Source organism: Camarhynchus parvulus, chromosome 4 (assembly GCF_901933205.1).
Source record: "Camarhynchus parvulus chromosome 4, STF_HiC, whole genome shotgun sequence".
Taxonomy (NCBI): domain Eukaryota; kingdom Metazoa; phylum Chordata; class Aves; order Passeriformes; family Thraupidae; genus Camarhynchus; species Camarhynchus parvulus.
Window position 1 is genome coordinate 44,003,079 of NC_044574.1, and position 25,155 is coordinate 44,028,233.

The window sequence follows — 25,155 nt, forward strand, 5'->3', positions numbered from 1 at the left end:
GCATAATGCAGGGAATGGTGCAGAGGCAGGAACATACAAGGCAAGGAAAGGTGTAGGAAGGAGTGAAGTGCCTTCATAAATCATGGTTGTCAAATTTGAGTAAAACTACGAACTTGCTCTGAGGGTGTAGTTACAAAGATTTAATTCAGCAGCAGTGCCAGCCTCTATGGTGCCTAACAGTCAGATCAGCTGTGAAAAGCACGTAGAGGACTACCCTGGGGGTGGGAAGAGAAATCCCTGTAACGCCCCCCGGGTTATTATTTTGTCAATTCCCTCCCTGAAGTTGCACAGAGAAGCACTGGAGACAGGAAACAGAGGCAGGAAAGAGACTGCTGTTGGGGGTGGCATTTTCCTTCCCCTGTGCTGCTGGTGGTCTGAGCCCAAGGTAAGCAGGTTCAGGGAGGTAAAGTGAGACAAAAACTGTACGGGCAGTGGTTATTTTTTATCACTGTGAACTCGCTGTGGAGTCACATGAGTGCTAGTGTTCACTCAAGGAGAATCAGAAATCCATGTTTGGAAGGGGAATTGGGCATCACCATCTCTTTAGCTACGTTCAGGCATTAAATCAGCCCAGCTGTAATGTCAGGCAATCTAATATTTCCTTGAGGTGCCTGGAAACAGAACCAGAAAAGGAGCAAGACCTCCCCCTTGTGCCAAGAAACAGTTTGGGAGAAAACTCTGTTACTGCAGAGATGCATGAAAAATTCCAATTAGTTTGAACCTCCACATCTTTTCTTCACAGCCATTTCATACAGAAATAGTCTAACCAGATGTTGGGTGAAATCAAGGCTCTTTTTTCTGGTGTTGGCTTGAGAATTATCTGATCATTTTAGTGTTCCCTGAAGAAGAATCTCTGCAGTCATGTAACGTCTTTGATATTTTAAAGAGGCCACAAGTGTGGCCTCTTCCATGGGAACATTCTGTCAGTTCTTCAAACTGCATTACTTTGTAGGTAAGGGAGGGAGTGTTTGCCCACTCTTGAGGCTTTCCTTGAAATACTGTAATGAATAACATTTATTCCTAATCATCTCTATAGTGAAACAAATAACTTCTTAGTCTAATAGTCTCCATATTTCATAGATTTGGAAGAAATGTCTAACCTGGTTTTAGAAAGCATTGAAAGAATGTGTGTTTTTAAATATTAGCACATGTCCTTGTTGTAGAAAGGCTTGGCCTTCTTTAATGCAAAATTAAACTTGCTTTTAAAACACTCTACAATGACAAAACTGTTCAGTATTTCATACAATTTTGCTAATGGAAGCACACAGATATTATTATGCAGTGTGTACATTGTGGAAGCACTCAGTGCCCACAACAGAACCTTATCTCTGAGTAGATCCTTGATAACTTCAGTTGTCTTTGTATTGCCTTAAAAAGTTGCCCAAAAGACTGTAATTTCTAGCCCAGCTGTCTTCTAAAGGCTCAAATCTGAATGTCAGACTTCTGTTGCCATCAGCTTGTCTGTAGCATTGGAGTTTGTGGTATAATGGTGGTTGTACTTAAACAGGCATTTTGATCCCAAAGCTGCAAATGCCCACTGCACCATATGTATGTATTTCAACTACAAATGACATATTAAGTACACTTGAAAAGTGGGACCCTGAGAAGAAACAGTAGAAGAAAAAATTTGAAACATAAGTATGCAGCACAAATAGGATACCCTTTGCCTCCACACATTTAAAAATAATTGGAAAAAGCCCACTAAATAGTTATTCTAAGAAATATGTACAAATGAGGAATCTATAAGTCACTGATCTGCCCTCCATTTACAGTATTACCATTAATCCTTTATGGTGTACAAGGTTAAACACACTTAGATGCCTCATGGACACTGGCTAATAAAGTGCCTCATTGACACTAACAGAAATAAATACTGACAATGGTATGAGTTGATTTGATTTTTTTTTCCCCCCACAAGACCAATAAAGTTATAAGATGAAGAAGTGAGGCTTTTATGCACTGATATTTTCTTCTCCTTCCCCTTCTGAAGCTATTTTGCTTGTTTTATTTACATACCCCTAAGCATAAACTTCTGGAAATGTTAGTGATTCTCACCGTGAGCATTTCTTATTGTTGAAGTTGAGAAACCAACTGTTTTATTAGTGTGTAAAGCAGCACTGAAATACATTTCCATTGACTCGCCTGATGGAAGAGAGGTTTTTTAAATACTAAAACTATCATAATTTGAAATCTGTATTTTTCTGATGAAAAAATGAATAGTATGCTTTTTCAAGACAATCCACAAAGAGAAAATAGATTGGACTTAAAGACTCAAAAGACCACAAGGCTAGAAAAACGGCTGCAGTGTTTTTTTAAGTCAGGTATATACTATATTTTAACAATTCACGTCTTCTTTCGTGCACTTTTTAATTTAAATTAATTTCTTAGAAATAGTGAAGGAATAAAAGCTGTGCAAGGCTAGGGACAAGGATTATTTAGAAAGTTTGTATTTTCTTTTCCCTAGCATTTGTGGAATACCTGAGAGCAGAAGATTGAGTAGCTTTCATCTCTGTTTCTCCTGTGGATTTAAATCCTCTTAAGAGCTTCCAAAACAAAATATCTTCTGAAAGTGTGGTTGTAAAATAATGTGACAGCAAAAGTAGAGGAGATGTTGACAGAAGAAGGGAAGACCTTTGTCAGTGTCATTAAAAAATAGATGTTTATATTAAATGTTTATACACATGGAAGAAACTTGATTCCATTAATGCTTGAGAGATTTTTTTTCCAGAAAAATGAGTACATTCTGGAAATGTACATGATGGCTTGGGCATTAGTCCTCTTAAGGAGACTTGTTTATATATTTATATATCAACTAGTAAAGTTATTTTTATATAAATATTTTAAATGTGTTGTTTTCCAGAGGGTTTGTTTATTTGAAATTTGGAGCTTGATGGATTACATAGATACCTCACTAGATTTTTTGCCTATGTGAAGAAAGGAAAAAGGTCTTTCAGGCTTCTTTTAGGTTTTTCCTGTTTAATAAATAGAAGCACTTTGATAAATAGAAGCACATTTAGAGTCTCACAGGAAGAAAGAGCTTGTGGAATTAATCCAGAAATTAAGAAATAGTGAAGTAAGGCGACAGGTGTATCAATTCCATTTTACATTCCTCTTTAATTAGCTTTTATTTCTTCTGCCTTTATCATTGGAATTGGGCTATAACCCAAGCAGATATATTGACCACATTTACCAAAAGAACACTTTCTTCCATCATCTTTGCAAAAGTAATCTTGGATTTGATTGGTTTGAGACAGTTAGGGGTTTTTTTCCTATGTGTGTGTTAGATCAGTGCTATGTTGAGATCTCTGAAGAAGAAGGTGAAGGTGAGGTGTTTATTTACTTAGTCAGACAATTTTTACAGAACTGATTTAGATGTGAAATAATTTGAGGGGTATGCCTCTTGCTGGGATCAACCTGCCTGCCTGTACCTCTGTGGTAGGGGATCCCAACTTCTTTGCACCTGTATCAAGTCCTCAATGTAATTTATTATTTTTGGAGGGGAGAAAAGGCAGAAATATAAATAAACAATAATTTCAAACTAAAAAGCATTCCAAGACATTTGATTTCCCTCTCCTCATTCCCACTGTGTTTACTTGCTGAGCCATACAGTGAACATTTCCCTGTTCAGTTATATTCTTCATGGTTAAATTTTGCAAGGAAAACTTCTGAACAGCCACTATTAAAATTGGCATGTGACTCGAAATAAAATGTACTTTTATTTTCATTTTTAGGAAATAAAAAAGTGAAATAAATAGTGTTGTGAATAGACATTACAGTTATCCCCTTGCAACACTGGCACATGCACTATCCTTGCATGACTAACCCATTTGATCATGGCTTCTGGCACTCTGAAGCCTTGGTTTGTTCTTCTTTACCTCCTCTTTGTCTTCTGTAACCCCTTCTTTTTTTCCTCTAGCACTCATGAATAGTGCACATCCAAAATGCCCTGTCGAAGAGGTATGTCTGACACAACACTCTGCAGCTCTCCAATCAAGTATGCTTTGCTGATTTTGGCTAATGATGCTGTGATGTTGCACAATAAGATCCTACCACTTCCTTAAATTGCACTTGCTCTGCAAAAAATTTTTCCCTTGGATAATGTGTTTTTCTCTCTAAAGAAATCCAAATGAAAATGCAATGTGGCCATTGAAAAAAATATTTGAATGTAAATATGGCAAAACCAGAAAAATTAAGAGGTCAGGATTTGCTTATTTTATGTAGCTTAAAACACATGGTTTGGAAAAAAAAAAGTTTCTGACTCTTAATCCACAAGTGATTTAAACTTCAGCAAATATCTAGCTGGGAACATTTAATATTGTCTTTTTACATGAAGGAGAGTGAAATATCTTTTTAGGTTCTGTGCCTTAGTACCTTTCCCTTCTATAAAACAAACAGAAAGAGGCGTTAAATAAGATTGAAGAGCACATCTCAGAAATTATGCATCAAAAGGAAAAGCCTGCTATGTTTAACACTTCCTTTTGTTTAATCCATGTATCATTTTAATGAAAGGAAAGGAAATTTCAGCTCTTGGTTCCCCACAATGCAGAATATAGGAAGGTGTGGAAATGAAGAAGACGGGAAAGGACCATGTCTCTTGGTGGTAACTTGGACATAGAGAGACTTTAAATGATTATGAAACTCCACTCTGACTATTTTAAAAACTTCTCATATTTAATACAAATATTTTTTTAACCTTGGCCAGTTTTAAAAGCTGGGATTTAGGATCAGATGCTCTGTGTTCTGCACTATTTCATTGATAGTGGATTGGTAAGGGCTCTGCTATTATTCTCATATTGCTGTGACAGTATATTTTAACCTCTTCAAAACTTTTGTTTCTTTTCTTTAAATAGCTTCTCGGACCTCTAGCCATAGTGATCAACAGAGGGATAGAAGGTATGATGCTCTTATTTATATTGCAATTAGGTGTTACTGTAAAACTTGTTAAATTGTGTCACAGTATTACTTTTTACGGCTTTCTCCTCTAGTTTATTTTTTTCATTGTCTCTATCCTTAGTATGTTTAGAGTAGACTTGGAAAAAAAATACAAATACTTTGATTTTTAAGCATGATAGGTTAAGAGTTTGAGGAATTCTCTCATCAACTTTTGTATGTGTCCTCAAAAGGAGGTTGCAACCAACCATCAAACCTCTGCAGAGCTGTTTTATTTTCCTGACATCTATGTACAGGATCACTTCACAACAAAAATAAGCACACTTTCAAGCCTCCTTTCAGTTTCTCAAAGGGTATTGAGAAAGGAGGTCACCAACCTGGATGGCTGGTGAACTGAGTCTGCCATTATTTTAGATGTGAAGGAACTGTACCCTTCTTTTTTAAAATTGTTTTAAAAATAGTTTTAGAAGTTATGCTTCTCCAGCTTTATTTCTGTCAGCAGACAGAAGCTTCTGTAAGCAGATGCTTTATCTACTCACAAAAGTCCCTTTTCAAAGTGGAAGTTTTGTGAGATTCTGGATGGATCAGTGGTGCTGCAGGGACCATGGCCTGGGAGCATGGGCCACCCCTGCAGCTGATGCTCTGAAAGAGCAGCTACAGTGATAAACCAGGGGTGCTACCTGTGGGTCCTTCACTCTCATGGAAGTCTCTGTTGTACTGGGTGATGGAAGCAGATAGGCCCTGTCCCAAAGGCCTTGTGAGGCTTGCTCTGCCCCACTTCAGCACCCCGGAAGGCTTCCCTCGGGGTCTGAGGATACACAAGTTTTTAGGTATCCAGCCAATAAGCAGTTTTAACTACCCTGCTGTTTTCAGATTGTAGCTGGCTGAGGACAAACACATGATTAGTTCTCATTATCCCATGAAGACTAAGACTTCTGCCATCTAATTGAGTTACACTTGTGTTTAAATACTGTAAGCATTTAAATTATTTCACTGAAGCCAATAAACCTACTTTTTGGCTAAGGCATTTAATTAGGGGTTTTGAATGGAAGCCTAAGTGTTTGTTAGAAAGGTCAGGTAAGTTGCTTTGAAATCATGGAAAAACACCTTTAGGTAAATAAAAAAAAACTGAGTTATTTTTTATTTCCCATTCTGGGAAAACCTTGGGCTGTTATACTTCAAAAAACTATTTGTAAATGCTTTAGGTAATTATTCCCCTTTGCCTTCATTTCCAGGCGTCCTGAAATTACAATAGTTGCTGCTGAACCCCTCCGGCCATCCTCCTGGTTTCCAGGTGCAAGTCCTGTCACTCCTCAAGGATTAGGTTTCCCTTCTGCTTCATCTCATGCTCAGTGGAGGAGAAATGAGCATCTTCCAGCTGAGGTGAGCCTGAATTTATGTGAGGCATTGTTTGATTTACAAAGGTAAAAAGCTCATTAGGTTAGACAAGAACAATTTTTGCTTGCTCAGACTTTCATCACATTGAATAGAAGACTATGACAGTGTTCTTTTCCTCTGTATATGTTAATTTAGTATTTTTTAATTCATATGCCAATTTTTTTTTTAAGTATCCTATCTGGATGTACCCTAATATTTATCTCTCTATTTTGTAGCTTCCGCCATCGTACGAGCAGGTGATAAAAGAAATCAATCAAGTGCAAGTCAATACAACAAATAACAATAATGCTGCTGCTCCTAGACATACCACTACTTCTGCAACACAAACTGACTTTCCAGAGGAACTAATCAGCCATTTGCCAGGAAGTAATGTAAAAACTAGTGTGCCTACACACTGGGAATCTGCAGGCTGTCGAGGTGAGGCTGTTTTGGATTTCTCTGTGATGAAAACCTTACTCTCTCTTCTGAAGATGTGCTTTATTGTTGATCTGTGCAACATTTAATATGAATAACAGTTAAATTTCTGTGAATTATTACTACTGTAAATTTCTGTAAAAATCTTTTCTTCTGAAAAGCTACTATTGCATTTAGAGTATCATTAAATCTTGAAAGTTTTGTTCACTTCAACCGAAATTACAGCCAGAACTCTGGGGCCATAGGAGCTCAGATATCTTATCAAAATAGCAGCACTTTATAAATTTAGACTGAAAAGTGTGCTAACCAAGTTGGGGAAGCTACTGTACTCTTCTTTGGTCTGGATTTTGTTTGAATGCTTCTCAGTGCTGCAAGTTAACAGGAGTTTTTGAACTCAACTTGTAGATACCATGCATTTCAGCAATCTTCAGCTTATTCCTAAAGTTTGTGTATTTTTCCGTTAATCTTTTTAGGATGAATGGAAAAAATCACAAATAAAATGTTCTGGAACAGATAAGTAAAACCTTTTATTTTCTGTTAGCAGGGCAGAGTCCTCTTAAACCTCCTAGGCCTTCTGCAACTCTTCTGAGTAAGTTGCCTGCAGAAAATGCGAATCCTTTAATAGTTTTTGAAAATCCTGAAGGTCAGAGGTGCCAAGAAAATCCCAGTGCTGTGATATGTCCTGTGCCAAAGCCAAGATCAAGAAGCAATCTCAGACCTGTGGTCAAAAGTACTGAAAGTAAGATAGACAGCGGAAGAAGTGAACCAGTCTAATGCAAAACAGCAGCAACCTCCAGTTCAGCAGTCACCTCTTCTGGATGAAGACAGCTTACTAGACAATCACTTGGTGATGGACAGCATGAGTACAGAAAGGAGCCAAAATAGTATTGTTTCAAGGATCAAAGTTTTTGAATCCCAAGGCACTAATGATACCTCAGGATTATCAAAAAAGCCAGAAATTGCCCCTCGTTCATTTGTTCCAAGATCTGTTTCCACTAAGAAGCCAGTGATTGCTCCAAAGCCAGGGGTAGGCAGAGTTTCAGAAGAGTGGGATGCATGGACTGAAAGCAAATCAACACCTTCCAAGGAATTGCAGCCTCAGCCTGAATTAGTTGGGAGCAGTGTTTTAACCAAACCTGAACTGCCAAAGAAGCCAAAAGCCAGCCTTGTTAAAAGTAGCAGTAGTGATTTTCTTGATGCAAGGAGTGGATCAGTTGCAGAAAACAGTGATGGACAAAAGAGATTTCCTGTTCCTGCTCCAAGGCCTCTTGTGCCTAAAAAGTCATGTTATTCAGAAAATCCTGCCCTTTCATTGGCCTCACTAAAACCAGTTGCTGCTCCCCCACGGCCTTCTGTATCTGCCCAAGACAAGGTTTTAAAGTCTCTGGGGGAATTGTCCCCTGCAGCCAACTCCTCAGCACCTGCTTTGCAAAATAAATTAGATGTGGAAGGAGATCTGATCAGTTTTGATGATGATGTTTTGCCCCTAAGTCCAGCCTGTGTAGTTAAAGATAGCATCAGTTCTGAAGCAGCAGGAGGTAAGAAGAAAATTTTTTTAAACTGTCACTATCGTTATTCTTTGCTGGTGTATCCTCTGTGAGTTACATCTACCTGTCTTGTTGGGGTTTACGTACGCGTAAGAAACTTTTGGTTTTCTGTTATACCAAGATCACTATGAAATTACATGGATTTTAAGACTTTGGAGGTTTCAAGGCTATATAAATCTCAGAACTTGTCTGCTGGATATATGATGTGATTACTAAAATAATGATAAAAGGCTTGATCTTATGTGCTAGATGTCACCTCCAGAATGTGTAACAGTTCTCTCTGGGGAACTCGGGACAGTGCGTCTCTCGCCAGCTAATGTGACCGATTTATGTGAGTGCCTCAAGGTCTGTAGTGGAAACCTGGTCATCTGAAGAAGGAGCAGTGTTTGTGGCATATAGGAGCACTCATGATCAAACATTCTGGGGTGGTCTGTCCATCTCACCAATGCCTACTTATTTTCTCTGTCCTATGTTTCTGTTTTGTCTTGTCATGTGGCAGCATTCTTGGAACACAGTTTCAGCTTCAGGGTTTTTTTAATAAATGAAAATAATTAATTCATGTGGACAGATCAATTACTATAACTACATTCTGTTCATAAACCTTGTTTGATACTATTAGACACTTGGGGTCAATTTTTTTAGTGCTGTTTTTAGGTAGTTTAAGACGCAAGTGGGTGTTGGACTGTCATCACATTTTACAGCAATAGGTTTTGCCCTCTTAATATTCAATATGTCTGGTTTAGTTCACCAGCCCCATTGCAATCCAGGGAGAGCTCTGTTTTAAAGCAGAGGGTGTGTCATACAAAAGGCTCATTTAAGGAAGTGGCTGTGACTTTCAATTTTTTTTTGTTAGCCTTATCTATTAGGTTTGTGTGGCCAGAGTTTGATACTGGGGGGCTACAGAGTGGCTTTTCTGAGAAGCTGCCAGAAGCTTCTCCCATGTCTGACAGTGTGGGAGGGATCCCATGCTGAAGTAGGGGAAGAGTGTTGAAGTCCTCCCCTGAAGAGGTAGGAGTGGCAGAGACAATGCGTGATGAACTGACCACAGCCCCTGTTTTCATCCCCCTGTGCTGCTTCAGGGAGGAGGTGAGAAAATTGCAAGCGGAGCTGAGACTGGAAAGAAGGGAGGGGTGGGAGTAGGTGTTGCTAAGATTTGAATTGATTTCTCATTACCCTTCTCTGATTTGACTGATAATAAAGTGAAGTAATGTTTCCCCAAGTCAAATCTGTTTTGCCATGATGGCAGCTGGTGAGTGATCTCTCCCTGCTCTTATCTTGATCCAAAAGCATTTTGTTACATATTCTCTCCCTGTTCATTGGAGAAGTGGAGTGATAGAGTAGCTCTGGGGGGCACCTGACATCCAGCCAGGGTTAGCCCACCACACATCAGTTACCATCTTAACTTTCACAAAAGAGAGGTGTAGATGCTGTGTGGTTGTCATGGTAAATCAATATTAATGATTATTAACAAATGCAATTTCTTCACAGTTCATGAATTATATTGACAGATGAAGTTCCAATTTGTTATTGTTTCTCCTCTGTATTGTCATAAAAGCCCCAAGGCAGATGTAGAAAGTTCCCCTAAAGTTTTAAATTGCTAAGATCGGTATGTACAGACAAACAGTTCTCAGGAAAGCTTATGTAAGCAATGAAAATGAGGCAGCAAAAGATCCTGCAGGAGAGGTGATTATTTCAACATTGATACAAGTCCATTTTTTCTTGGGCTGACAGATTCCAGGAGCATAGCAAAAATGTCACCAAAACTGAAAGGAGGCAGCAGTACAGGGTGACTGGAGAAGTGTTTTGTACTTATGTCAAGGAAGTGTATGCCTGATGGTGTCTGGGTGGGAACAGAGGCACGATCCTTGTGTCTGGAGACTGGAGTCATGGAATAGACCCTGTATATGTGGATGGTTTTAGACGAAGTGCCATTTAGGGTAAAACTTTTGTAGTTTCAGTTTTTTTTTTTTATTAATAGAGGTAGCAAATAGAAGGAAAATGTATCTAAGTAGTAGGCAAGAAAAGAGAATATTTACATTTTGAAAGTGTATAAAAAGGAAAATCATGTTTGAGCTATGTACATTAAAACATAGACTTGCCCACAACCTAGAAAAAATATAAAACATTAATTCCTCCATTAAATCAGAGGATGAGTGATCACAAAGGAAAATCACCTGAGAAAAACAGCTTTCATGATGAAGTGATAAGAGTGTTGTTCTTACTCTTTCTGGTTGGTGTCCTAGGTGTTATTCTTCATTTAATTAAGAAGAAAATGCTTTCCATCCTCGTGGTTAACAAAGCAATTATTCGTAGAATAGTTTCCTGACTTCTTAAGTCACCCACCCATTCATTCAATAAAATGTCATATGTGTTGCAATCCCTTCTTGTCTACTAAAGAGAAAAAGGTATGGCAGCATTACCACTTTATTACGTTGCAAAATTAGGACTGATTCCAGATTTTTGCTGGCATTTTTGAGCTCAAGATCATATCCTGTACCCTGGATAACTAATACTCTGCAGTGTCCTGATAGAGCATCTGCAAGAACAGCACTGGCTCTCTGAAAATGAGGCAACACAGGGCACTAACACTAGCTATTTCTCATGTTCCCATGGGAACAGCTTAGGGATTTGCAAGATGAATCCATGGTAAAATGTTTTGTGAAGGCAGGAAGAGAAGCTCTAATCTTGCTCCCAGTTCCCCAGACCTTTGCATTTCTTAGATATTTGTCATTGTCATTACTTAGCAAAATGACACTGCTCTGCTTGTTGTTATGGCAACCCTAGGAAAGGAAGGCAGCTTTTATGCAGTGGCATTGGAAGCCAAGCACCAACATCTTGTTTGTCAGAGAGCAGCATTACATTGCATATTGCAGTGTTACCAGAGCTTCATTTTGTCTGGAACAGCACAGCTGCGTTAGGCCAATGTAAACAGAACTGCAGGGATCAACCCCTGCTGCTGCTGGCTCCTGCTGTGAAAGGAGGAAGTGTTCAGTGATGATGAGGAGGGTGCAGAAGGCCGAAGTTGAAGTGAGCATATGAATGAAAAGGTGAAACAGGCAAAACAAAGTTCAGAGTCTTCACAGCACTTTAGTTGACTGATGTGAGACATCAGCTTCCTCTAAGAGAAGGCTACCACCGCCACAGTAAGTGAAAGATATTTGAATACTGTTTGTCTGCTAAGATCAGCATGTTGGGAGCAAACCACTCTGGTTTCACCTGTCTAAATGTCAGTGTTTAACTGGTAGTTCAGCTACCAAAACTACAAGTTTACCTCAAGCAGTCCTGTGAGTTTTGTCAGTGTTTGACAACATCTCCAGCAGCACGGCTGTTACTTGTGTGAGTTTACCCTTATCTGGACATCGATAGTTTTATCCTTGTCCAACCTGTATGAAGAGAGGAATCATTCTGGTGCAAATAGAGATTCTGGATACTGAGATTTCTTTTAAAGCTTTCAGCATCCACTCAGACTTGAAGTCTGTGGGAGCTTTGGAAGCTTCGAAATTCAGAGGGGAATTGTGACAGAATCTTGCAACCGACTCATGATGCTGGCCCAAGGGGGAAGTGCTAGGAGGGAGAAGTCAGGAATGACAAATCTGTAGAACTACTTTGTCATCACCCAAAACAGTTTTAAGTGCCATACTTTTGAACTCAAAGGCTAATGTTCAAAGCCATTTGTATCCTAATGAAATTACTTCTATTTAAGTCAGTCATTTAGAATGTGAAGGCATCTGTTTGGGACTCTACACCTTTCGGTCTTTCGGTTCTAATGCTTTGATGATAGTTGTGGTATTTTGGATCATCTGGGTTACTTCTGCATTTCTTTTATGGCTGATAACAGGAACTTATGCAGTTCCTGGTGGTTAAAAGTTTTGGTAATCTATCAGGTGGGCTCAATTCTCACGCATTTTTACAAGGCTTGGAAATTAACTCCTAGTGCAAGTTTAACTGTGTAAATTTCACAGCTTCACCTCTAACTTGTATTAGTTGCTATGTCAAGGCATGTAGCGGACCTGCTTGCTGAAAGTTAGGAGAATGTTTTGGACAAAGAAGATCAGGTTATGGTGCATTTAGAGCACACATTTAAATTAAAACTTGGAGGTGACATTGCTGCAATGTTTTTATTCCTTTTCACATGTGGGGAGCTCTTCTCTGTTCTCCCTTCTCTCTGGAACAGCATATAATTCGCTGATTGCTCTGTGCCTGACATAGCAGAACTCATTTTAAACCAGATGCTTTGAAAAGTAGTTCAGTTAGTGCCTTACCTTGCCAGCAGGAGACAGCTCTCATTTTGATATCTTCATTACATTCAGGTCCAATGGTAGTGAGACTACTGCATTTCTTAATTGTCCTATCTGTCTGTCTGTCTAACTACTTTATCACAGTATAAAGGTTCATTTCTGTCTCTGCTGAGAAGAAATATCCAACTAAAGCAATATTCATTTTTCATTTATATGTATTGTTGCTTCTTGTGGCATGAATGGTGGCACTTGTGTGACATTATAGGCAATTCAGAAAAACTGCTGCTTGAGTAACTCCAGATTTCTCTGCTGTGGGGATATTGCCCAGCTGCTTGATTTTAATTGCTTCCTCAGGAAAAAAAAAAAAAAAAAAAAAAAGGAAATACTTCTAACTGGTAGATTAGTCCAGACATATCATCAAAATAATGCAGCTTTTCTTAAGGTTCAGCAGTGTTTCTGATGACTCTTATTGTGGTTATTTTCAAGACACCTGTCTCCTTTTTACTTACTGACAAATTATCACCCCAGAAAAGAATGAGCTGTCTCATCCATTTTAATCTGCTCTTTGGCATAAAACCCTGTAAAAACAGTTTTACCTGAGGACATGCTGCTGTTGGAGACTGGGGGCTATGCTGTGTCCTGTTGGTTGTGCTGCAAGGTTGACAGTCTCCAGGAAAAGTGATAAGAAGCATCCATTAACTCTTCAGTCACTACACATGCTTGCTTAGTGGATATAAATTGGAGCCTTCAAGGACATTGAAATTTGGCACAGGAGAGGGCCTTATATCTAGGCTCAGGAAACAAATAAGGTTTTTAAATCATAGCTACGTAATAGATGAGTAGCCCTTTAGGTTGTCAAATGCAAATTAATTTGGTTTGAGTTCCAGGTCTATAGATATTGTGAAGTAACACACAAGTAATAATGTTCTTAATAAGATCTGTCTTCTCTGATAATTAAATCTGTTTATTTTATAATCTTTAAAATGCAGATATCCTTTGTTCACAAAGTTTGTCAAAGAACAACAAAATGCATATTTAAAAGAAAATGTTTTTTTAAAAGCTCCTTTTTTTGCTGAAAGCATGTGAGGTTCTTGCAAGAGAGTAGATAGATATTTTAAACAACATTATAAATTACCTTATCCTTCACATTTTCAATTAAAAAAATATTTTGTATGTCTGACTGCTTTCCATTGCCTGCTTTGGAAATTTCCAGCTTGCCTGTTTTGGGGCACTTCAGTCTCTTGGCAATAGAAAATCATTAATTCACCTGGCAAGAATGGACAAGGCTGTGTTTTTTAATCTTCAGGGCAATTTGGGGGTATATTTTCTTGGGCACCCATTGTATGTCCAAATACCTCCCGGTGTCTAATTTTTGAAGTCAGATCAGGTTACACAACCAATTTCTAGCAACATGCCCTCACAGCTGGCCTGTTCCGGGCAGGAGGTTTGATCAGAGACCTCCTGAAGGCTCTTGCAATCTGAACTATCCTAGTCTTACATCAACTAGCAAACTAGATCTGTGAGAGAGAGGTAGCCTCCCAACTCTCCCATAATAGCTCGCGCTGGTATGCACAGTAGTCTTGTGCCAAAGGCAGTGTAATCTCCATCACCTTTAGTAGTACAGATGAACAATGAACCAAATGGTTACACTTTTAGATACACACAGGTGTAAAGTATGGGCATTCCTCCTCTCACTTCCAGAGAGAAAAAGCTCAGAAAAGGTCCATCTCTATCTCTCTATAGGTACAAGTAGTATATGTGTGTGTCATTTTCTACCCCATGAATGCTTTTAGTGCCATTAAACGTTACAGAAGTCCAAGAAGTTTTGCTATTCTAGTGGTAGATTTTATCTGCTCTCCAGCTTTCTTACTACATGGATGAGATTTCAGTGCTCAGTTAAGGACAGCCTGCATTTTCAGCAAGTACATTTAAGTCAATTTTCTGTGGCATGTCTTGGCAAATTTTTTCTATACAGAGAATACAAAACTATATACTTTACAGAGAATACAAAACTATATAGTTTGTACAGTTTTGTCACACTGATGGCTAGGCTCTTTCTGCAAAGCAGATTTGCTTGCCCCTCCTCCAGTTTTAAATCTGAAGCATACTAAGTCTCCTCCCAAATGATACTGCATTCCTGTTATTTGAGTGAGCTGGTCTAGTCTCCTATCCTAGCGTTGAGAGAATACCAAGAAGCCTGAGTGTCACCTGAGCTTACTTTCAGTTTGTGCACAGATCAGATGCTGAAAGAACATGCATCCCATTGTCTCTCTCTCTTTTTTCTCTTTTTTTCCTTTTTTAATTTTCCAGTCTCTTAAAAGTTGCAGTCATGGCCCATCATGACAATGTTCCGTGCAGAGGGAGCTGCAAATTGCATATTTTGTGAAAGGTGGTGTAGTCCATATTATTCTCTCTGTGTCAGAAATCCATTTCTGAAAACAGTGAACTGTTAATTTTCTTGATGAAAAATACTGTGGAAAGCAGATTGGTAAAATCACTGATGCTGGAATGTAGATTCCATACCTGTCTAATACATCTCTCTGTTGTTGTAAATGGGTTGAGATTTAAAGTGTCTGAGTGAACATCAGACTTTTGGCATTTCACAGTGTTTCTCGAGCATGAGCCCCATTTTTTGAGATGTTACCTGTCAGGTTTCCATTGACTCTCTGGCTGTATTACTAGGAGGGGCCTGTTGTTGAGAATCTTCCCCCAAGTATGGGTTGATTATGCTTCCATAAACACCAGAGTGCTTTCACAGGGCTTGGTTTTAATAAAACCAGTTGTTGATGAGGTCCGTTCCTGTTCTCTGTTCCTGGAAGACTCTGGTGACAATGCTGCTCTGTGTGAAGGGAATGTGGGAGTTTTGCCTTTAACAGCTGATTTAGGTTTTTAAATTAAACCTTGAAAGTGGACACAGTTGCATACTTCTGTACTGGCAAGTGTAATATCAGCATCCACACCTTCGTACTCCATTGTTCTCATGTGTACTGAGTCCTTCTTGCAGGACTGAGCATCTTCGCAACCGATTGTACTATCTGGGCTTTTAGCCTTCTGCTTACTATTTGTTTGGAGATTCCCCTTATTGCTACTGAGGTATCTATTCCCATCTTACTACCTCTCACTTAAAGACTATCAGTAAATATTTCAGGAAGATACCCATCTATCCTTCTTGCATGGGCAAAACCTACTACTTCTTCTGTAACCTCATTTTTAATTTTAAACAAGGGTGGTGTATGTGAATGGGAGGTAAAAGGTTGTTTCTCCAAAATTAAAATAAAGGCGATTATGTATGGTTTATTAGAATACACAGCTTGCATTTGTCTTTCCTTCCAACAAGCACAGTAATACATGTTATCACATAACCCTTTGAAACAGAAGCTCTAGAAAAATGAGACTAAGGAAGCCACAGATTTTAAGCACTGTTGTAAAACTTTAATAAAAAAATCAATAGAAGTCTGTTGATATGTCTTATGAAAAATTACTTGCAGATTAATTTCCTTGAGCTGAGAAGCTTTAAATGAGTACATTAACAATTCTGTTTTCACACCTCCATGAATTATGCTCAAATGATGCCCAATTGTTGTTAAACAACGTAAAAATTTGATATGTTGTCAGTCCCATTGCACAAAGCAGCACAGTCATTTTCTTAGCCAATATCTGCTGCAAGCCCAGCACTGGGGAATGGAATAACACAAACAAGGTAATGAGTTTTAAACTAATTATGAGATGACAACAGTATAATTGAACATAAGATAATGAGTGGAAAACTAACGTTCATCAAATGGTTTTCTCAGCCTTAGAAATTGCTTTTCTCAGACTTAAAAATTGTCAGATGTATTGATGTAGAGACCTCTGCCAACTGCTGAATGGTCAAGAAAAGTGTTTCTATGCATAGCAGTGATTAACAGCTGACAAACAGCAATTTTTTTCAATTTTAAATCTTCTTTAAATTTACAGAACTTTGATTGTTTGAAATATTTGGAGCATTTCCACTTGGTCTCTCAGTGTCTATATTTTCATAAGATGGAGGCTTTGGAAAATTGTTTCCTCATTTTTCATGCAGAACTTCCTTCACCTTTGCAGAACCTTACCCTGAGAGGTGCTGTGTGTGCCAGAGTGTTCCTTATGGTCATGCTGTGTCAAGGAGCCCATGACTTAGCCCTGCTCACCTTTCCTCTGCTCATCCTGTGTCTCCAGCTTCCCGTTAGGCAAATGCAGCTTTGAGGCCTTGCTGCCTCCCCAGGGTCGCTCCTCAAGTCTGATGTAGAGTTGCCAGATAACTGAAAGAGAACAAAGCCCAGTTTCAGGCTTTCGGGTTTTTTTCAGCTGCACTTAAAGTCACTCTAAACACCAGCACGAAAATTAAGGTTTGATAAATCTTCAGGATTTTTTAATGCAATTCAAGTGTTAGCATTGTAGCTAGCAGATGGAGATTTAAAATAGTAAAAGAATATTGCAGGCTTGCTCCAGTGGTGGGATTTTGATTCTTTGTAATGACTGTACTTCCAGAATGCTCCTACCCCACTTGTGGTCTGTGTTTTCAAGTCCTCTACAAAAACTCTTGCTGTGATGCAGTTTTCACTGAAGAGACCTAAACCCTCTACCCTCATGTGCTAATCCATAACTTGAACAAAATGTTGTTTCACCCTTACATTCTAAAGGATTGTGGGTTGCCCGTACCTAATTTCCAGATGCAGTGGAAAGCTTTGGGCACAATGTGATGGAGCCATCTTTTGTCTAGATGGTAACAGAATTTATTTTTAACTGTAGCCTGTGTACCTTTATCTGTAGACAAATTGCTGACCTGCCATGATCCTTTGTACCTGAAGTGTACACTCCCAGCTTTTGTACAAGCATCCTGACAGAAGGAATTGATTTGCTTGATTCCTGATTAAAATGAAATCTGAAGGCAGCCGGGTGGGTTTCTGGGGAACCTGTAGGCAGGTTGGCTTTAAGAGAGGCCGTGGCACAAATCCACACAGCACAGCCGTATGGGGTAGATCTGCCTGTGAAGAAAGCCTTAAGCAAGGGGCTGGTGGGAGGTGGACATCTGAGCAGGGTGAGCATGCACGGGCCCTGTGGCATGTTGTCCCCGCTGTTGTGACAGCTGCATGCTGGCAGCAGGAGCTGGGGGCACTGCCAGAGGGCGCTGATGGCAGATGCACTGGCAAGGGGGAGCTGTGGCCACTGAGTGGTGTGCATGTGGGAGGGCATGAGGTTGTTCTTAAATAAATATTGCAATTCTGGACTTTCTTAAATCTTACGTGAATTGCCAGGCACAGATACGTAGTGTCTTGCTCGGATTGGATTGGATTGGATTGTTCAAAATTGTCCATAAGAAATCATGACTTCATATGACATAACATTTTTTTCTAAGTGTTGAAGATAAAATTTTATCAAACACAGATTTTTCCAACTTTATCAGGAAGTATGGCAGTAGTTTTGGGAAAGGGTATGCTTTTATTAAAGTCATGAGGAATCCAAAGAGATGCCCTGCATATTTCTTCTCTTGGACTATGACACTACATAAATAACATCTCATTGAGCTACACATGTGAAAAGGCCAGCAGAAGAGATCAGGCTCGGTTGTTGTGGCTATGAATGTGTGTCAGATTTATCACCTAGAGTCCTTCTCCAGTTTCTACTCTACACTTTTATGATACTGTTAAGCATTGCCATTTTACTGCAGAATTTGATAATGTCAGACAAAGAAGTAGCAGTTGTTAAGAAGAAAGAAGTATTGCTCTTTGACATGAAGCTGTACTTGAGAAAGAACACATTAATTTGGTCTTTATTTATGTACTAGTATTTTTAGAGCTGCCTTCTCCATGCACCTATGTTCCCATGCCTGTTAATGAGAGACCAGTGTTTAAAGTAATGAAGCATGGGAAACATTGCTTCTGTCTTACCAGTGGAATGCTTGGGCAGGCTGGTAGAGGAATGAGTGATATAGGCAGGGACAGAGCTCAGGCACAGCTCTCCTTGGTGTGAACCAGTTCCCTCCATGGGAACTGGTTTATAACCAACAAAATTATGCAGAATCTCCAGAAGAATTAGTTGTTCTACAGCAAGGATGTTTTGTATGTTTCAGTAGGTATTTTATCTGCTGCAGTGCTGATGGTTTAGCTTTGACGAGATTGTATTGATTAAAACTTTTCAGTGAATGTTTTCACATCTCAGTCAGTGCATTAGATCAAGTGCTTTGTAAACATTTCCCTAAAGCCATTCTGATTTCAGGTCCCTTTTACTAAGCAATGCAGTTCCACTTGTTCAGTGGCTCATATAATTCCAGAAGGTGTCTGGAGCATGTTTATGTTAAGTCAGCTATGAAAGCAGATGTACAAAGAAGAGCTGCTACTTACAAAGAGCTGGGTGTGCTAGTTGCATCAGCCTGATCTGTTTATTTTTATTACTGTATTGAGTGTGAAATATAAATACCCTTAATAATGAAAGCAGTATTTGGTAAGAATTGTGTTCAACAAATACGTGTTAAAGATGTTGGGTTTTTTTTCTCCTTTTAGATCCGTTTCAGTTCCTTACCAAAAGTGAACCTGCCAAGGAACAGACGGCTCAGCCAGCTTTGGCTCGGAAACCCACCGTAATCCGAATCCCAGCTAAACCTGGGAAATGTAAGTTCTTCTCCCAAATGTCTGAGAAATGTGTTAGAAAACCATTTCAACTGGGGCTTAAGTGATTTGCTGTTTAGTAGCTAATACCAGCTGCCAGAGGAATCCCTTGTCATGGTTTGACAAGTGAGAGGAGCCAGCCTGAAGGCTGTGGTGGCAGGCAGAGGTAGATGAGTGTCGTGTTCCACTCTCCCTGCTGCCTCACTGGGCTCCCTCCCTTGAGCTTGATGTCTCTCAAACCTGATGGAGCTAATGCATATCAGAGGTGAAACTGTATGTAAGGGGCAGATCTACAGGCTGGAAAGGAAGACTTGGAGGAGACCCTTGCAGCAGAAGCAAGCTTGTTTTGTCTGCTAAACCATATTCTGGAGCTGAACCTTTGGCCTAAGTGACTTTGGTGCTGACCTTAGCTGAGGTTAGTGCTGCTCCCAAGCTTCCTTGTCCAAAGAAAAACATTGGTGCGTTAAACTTTCCTTCAAATACAACTTGGTTGGGATGTTTAGCATAGTTTTCATCATTTAAATCAAAAAGTTCCTTTGATCCTTGCTAGTTTTGAAATCTGTGGCCATTCAAGCAAGAATGTTTAGGTAGCAGTTTAAAGGAATAAAAAAAGGCATGTGAGAACTGGGATGCAAAAACTTTGTGTTCAATTTTACGTCAGGGTCCTCACTGTAGTTTTCTGAGAGTTACTCTATTCCTAAAGCCTGCCACCTCTAATCCTTTACAGCTTCACAAATGACACTGACAGTGTCTCAGAGTGGAATTTTATCAATGAGCCACAAGGTCTTTGTGTTGGTCTTTGTATGCTGGAGCGTGTACTTGCAGAATTCTGTTTGGCCTTGTCTTTGATCCTCAGAGCTTAGGGAAAAATGTCAAAAGATAGCTCTTAAAACTCATGTCTCAAAATCATGTTTTGCCACATTTAGTAGGTGTACAGTCAACTTGTGGTAACTGTATGGCCAGGTGGTATTTCTCATAGTAGTTTCACTCATTATTTCCCATCTCCCCCCATCACCAACCCACTGTTAAAATACTCAATTTTCTTTTCCCCTGCATGTGTAAGAAATGCAGTGGAAATTATTAAAAATGCAGAGAAGACTGGAGATAAAGCTGTGAGGAAAAGTCTTTCTGTTAATACCTGATTAAAAAGAAAAGTTTTTTTCAATTGGAAGAATATGTTTATGAACTACTGTAAAGAAACTATGACATAATTCTTCTCTATAAAGGAAATTTTAATTACAATTAAAACTAAAATTTAACAAAAAACCAGCCAACTACCTGACATTCCTTTCTTTTTCCTTTTTTTTTTTTTTCAAGATGGATACCCTTTTGAACTTGTAGATAACTGGGCTCTTGCTGCTCTCTAGTGGTAATTGAAATTTCCACAAAGGGCTGCTGGTCCTGTACTTAGCTACAAACAGCAGGAGGTTGTGAAGGACTGCCTGCCTTATGGGAACCAGTGGTTGGAAGATTAATGGGATAGGGAGGAACAGAAGCATATTCCAAGAAAGCAGAGTAGCCTTTTGTCAAATAAGAGCTGCTGCAGAAATGTAACCTGTTAAAAGTTAAAAGAGGAGAACAGTACAACTGGGCCAAAGTAAAAATTGATGTAGTAGGGTTTACATTGTTAAGGGGCCACATAATCTCAGTACAGGGGAGTCTTTTGCCATCTTTTTTATTGAGAAGATAAATTCTGTCAGGAACAAGGAAAAACTGAAAAGCCCCAATAAACAAACAAAACAAAATAACACAAATTTTTTAAACCTCCTAAAAACAGCCCACCCAGCACTACCAAAAAGGAGACAGAACTGTTTAAGAATTTTAACTCCAGTGAAGTTTTCAATTCGGACTAGCATTTTTGTTGAGATGTGGTTAGAAGGGAAACATTAAAATTCCACTTCAGTTATTACACTTAGAAATCACTGAAAATAACACCTGACTTTGAGTTCTTGTGGATTTTTTTTTTGTTGTTCCTCTAGTTCCTTTAATTCTGACCTTAAAAAGAGTAAGGGAGAGGAAATTAGGCCATCTGTGTATATAACAAGATTTGAATTGGTAAATAAATGTCTCATGCTTTTTGTATCAGTAAGGCATGATAAGAGAAGATTTCTTTTGGAATAACTGCCAGGTATTGGTTTTACTTTTCATCCATTGCAGTACCTTAGAAAAGTGATGAACTTTTTTTCCCCATGTCTGGTCACTGCCAACACAGTAACTGTGAGCTTCTCCTAAGGATTGAACTGATCCATTGAACTGAACTGACCCATTTTTAAGCATCACAGCAGTGTTTTATGTAATAGTAATGCCACAAAGGTGTTGAAAATAAACAACCGCTCCTCTCTATGTATTGTTTCTTTGTTGAGAGTAATTTTCATGAAATGAGCAACTGTTTTGTTTTGAATAGCATCTCTTCTCCTTTTTTTTTTGTCATTAGTCTATTAATGTCCAGGCTGTCTACACATATTTTTATGTAACTCCAAGTTCAGCTGGAAGTCAGAAGAGCTTAAGTGTCTGTAGTTCTGTCTGTAGTATGAAATTAGTTTTCTTGTTATACAAACAGATTGTAAAATAGATGACATGGTTCCAATATATAAAAACAAAATATTTGGTAAATATGCTGGTAAAACCTGTCCAAGTACTTCCCAGGTTTCAATGCTAGAGACATTGAAAGCAAATGTCATATATTTAGAAGGGTTTTCTATTCTTTATTGAGCATGAGGACATCATCACTCTTCCCTAGTAAGATCTGTAGTGTTTCCTCTTCCATGTCTAAACTTGCTTTTCTCCTTAAAGACTACCTGGCAACTTCCATCTCTGTTTTCTGTCATCTTGAATTTTGTGGCAGGCAATAATTTATTTTCCTGCCTTTACCTTTCTGGAGATTCTTCCATTCAAGTCTCCTGATCTTTCAAGGTTGCTTGAAATAACCCTCAGCTGTTTTCCAGCCTGAAGGATATTCCAGGAGCTGACAGCTGAAAAAAAAAGTGAGCCAGTTTAGAAATGTGGTGATGGCATTTCAGGGTATCCAGTAATGAATCTGACATTCCAAGGGGTAGAAACTCTTCTACTCATCTAATATTATATCACCAAATATTGCAGCTGAAACTCTGAAATTATTGCTGGTGTCCTTAGATTAAAGTGAAGATCCATTATACAGGATGGGAAGTACTCCTGAATTCAGTCTCAGAGTTAGGATGTTCCCCTCATGTCCCTTTTCCCTTCACTGCTCTTTAAGTGGTTCTTCCCTTTAGCTGCTCCAGCTTTGAGGAAGGAAGTTGCATTCACACAACAAATGTCCCAAACAAAAGTGGATTCCTTTATCTATTGTTGATCCACATGAATAGGGTATTAATTAGATTTTCATTTGGGATTTTTTGTTTGTTTTTTTACAGCTTTAAATGACAACCCACATAGCCCTCCTCCACTTCCTGCTGAAAAGCCTATTGGGAACACATCCAATATCACAGTGGGAAAACCCAGCAGTGGTGACCTAGTGAAAAAAGGGGTGAGTTAGAACTGTTTTCCTGTATTACAGCATGGTCTGCTTTGGTTAAAAGATCTCTTGTGATCCTCAAGCATTTGTAAAGTAAGTTGTTTGAAGGACCAGAAGATGAAAACAACTACTCAAAAATATAAGGCTTTTTTCTTTTAATTCTGTTCTCTAATTAATTAGGTAATTTAGACTGCTGTCAGTTTTTGAAAAAGACTCTGGTGATTTTACTAAGTTTTGATCACATCTATCTTCAATTTTATGTATTCATCGTCTGAAATCATGATTCTGCAAGTGAGTGTCAAAAGCATTGCAAAGTGGCTCGAAGTCCAGTGGGATTTACATGGTGAAACGTTGCCAGTGTTGTGCTTTAGAAATGTAAATTTCTACCTTCTTGCACACAATTTCTCTTGGTGTCTGTACAAATTTGCAGGCAGAGGAAACTTTTCTGTAGAAGAATGAAGCTTGCTTTTTTTCATCTCTTTCTGCTGAGTAGAACCACCTATTATGGGAAGTAAGGCTCTGCTCCTTGCTCTGGGTCACGTACATAGTAATGGCTGTCATTGTAGCTAAATGACATTTGACACAGATTTCAAAATGGAATTTAACTAGAAAATGACAGTAAAATTTACAAATATTGAGTTTTCTGATGACAAGAATGGCAGAGAATCTTGTGAAAGCCACAGGCAGTAGAAGATCAAATCAAATTAAGAGCCCTTACTAGATGGATGCTGCCAACAAATGCCTTTGTAGCTACCTCTGCTACTAAGATAAAGGATATTAAAATGTTGTAATTGAAAAGGCTGTTCAGAGAGGTTCCAACTTTTCTGAATAATGCTCAAAAAATAATTTATGAAACAAGACATTAAATGACATTTTATGCAGTGGAACTCCAAAAGTTTACGGTCATCCAGGTTATTGTGACAGACATGTGTAAGCTTCAGCTTTTAAAAAAAGATTGTACTGAATCCACTGGAACATTGAAATTCTATGTTTGGAAAGGTAAAAGCTGTGCTTCTAAAACTAGTATTGTCAGTGGAAGTGATTAAACGGCAACAGCAAAAATTGTTGCCCATAAGCAGCAGTTGGCACAGATTTCTTCCTTTTCACACAGAAGAGGAAAATTTTTGATATGAAGATAACATCCTCATCTGAAAGTGGTGGGTTGTTTTCTTTCTAATAGGGTCATTTCATTAGAACATGAAATTTGGGAACTCAATCAAGGCTCAGATTTTATCACAAAATATATCTGGGTGTTTTCTAGATGAGAAAAATTACAGAAATTGTTTATGAGTTTCAGGCATATTCAAGCAGCTAATTAAGTAAACAAGACTGTTCAGACCTGTCTAGAAGTACTGGTTCAGAAAGAGTTCTTTTGAACCCAGATTCAGCACTCTGATTTATGATGCTGTTCCAGAAGCAGCTGTGCTTGTTCCCCGGAGCTGGCAGAACTCTCTGGCACTGGGATGAAAACGAACAGCAGGAGGCAGTAAGGATGGTCGCTTGTTAATCTATCACTGTGGTCCAAGCCTTTCAGAACGTGGCACATGTCCTCCTCTCTGACTGCTCTATGGGGGTAATCTCTGGCAGGGCAGCATGGGCAGCTGGGAGGAGTGATCCCTTAATCTGCCAAAGCAAGATTCACTGGGATTTGTCTGTTAGATCTCTAGCAAACATATTTTGATGCCTTCTTTAATGGGAGCTAATGTTGTTTGCAAGAGACGCTGTCCTGTGTGAGTTGCATAATGTCATGTTTTCTGCTTTAAGCCTGTTCAAAGTGTTCCATGTGTCAAAGTTAAATCCAAGTTGACAATGCAAATCCCCGTGGGCAGTGTAATTGTACAGTTGTATGACTCTCCTGGAATTGGCTCTTAAGTCCTTACTGCCATGTAGTAGGAAAGGAGGGGCTGGGTCATACTTAATGCACAATTGAAGCTGTGTTTGAGGTGGTAAATCAGGTTATTTGCCCTCCATATTTTCCTCCATGTTCAACAACACTTCAAAATTGCAGAATCACACCATAATTCTTACTACTTTACTCCCAGACCTCCAGAAACTCTTGTTTTTCGTGTCCATAGGATATAATTTAATATGAGAATTATATAACTGAAACAGGATCTTTTATTTTCCTTAGGCTTAAAGAAATGTCTTTTTTCTTTTGAATGGTTGTAGGAGTTGGATCACTCAGAACAAGCTGGAGTGCCTCAGCTAGAACCTCTACTACCCCCAAGGTGAGTGTGGTTCTCCAAAAGCCTTTAAAAGTGCTGTTTCTAAATTAATTTGCATAGTTAGTCTCAGTGTAGACACTACTGACTCCATCCATAGCTCAATAGTCTTGGCTGGGCACTCTGCTCACTAATAAATAGGCAGGACCAAGTTGGTAGCTGTTTAATACTTGTTTGTACAGTATGGTATGAGCAGGGAGATTATAGGAGAGCAGCTGTTTGACTTTTCAGCTAATGTACAGTGGCTGCTGACAGTCATTCCTTTCTGAATCTTTAACCTTTTCACCCACAGCACTTGCACTTGTGGCGGGATTTGGGTGGTGAAGG

At 38.9% G+C, this 25,155-nt stretch overlaps 1 protein-coding gene across 1 annotated transcript in view; it reads left to right on the forward strand.

Moving 5' to 3' along the window:
• The window catches only part of SH3D19 (SH3 domain containing 19), an 82,007-nt gene that overhangs the window by 41,911 nt on the left and 14,941 nt on the right, over positions 1 to 25,155 (forward strand). Inside the window, 8 exon segments of the mRNA XM_030948424.1 lie at positions 4,851 to 4,893; positions 6,126 to 6,273; positions 6,504 to 6,705; positions 7,247 to 7,454; positions 7,456 to 8,240; positions 19,009 to 19,116; positions 22,506 to 22,618; positions 24,776 to 24,834. Of these exon segments, the coding sequence (XP_030804284.1) occupies positions 4,851 to 4,893; positions 6,126 to 6,273; positions 6,504 to 6,705; positions 7,247 to 7,454; positions 7,456 to 8,240; positions 19,009 to 19,116; positions 22,506 to 22,618; positions 24,776 to 24,834 (1,666 nt within the window).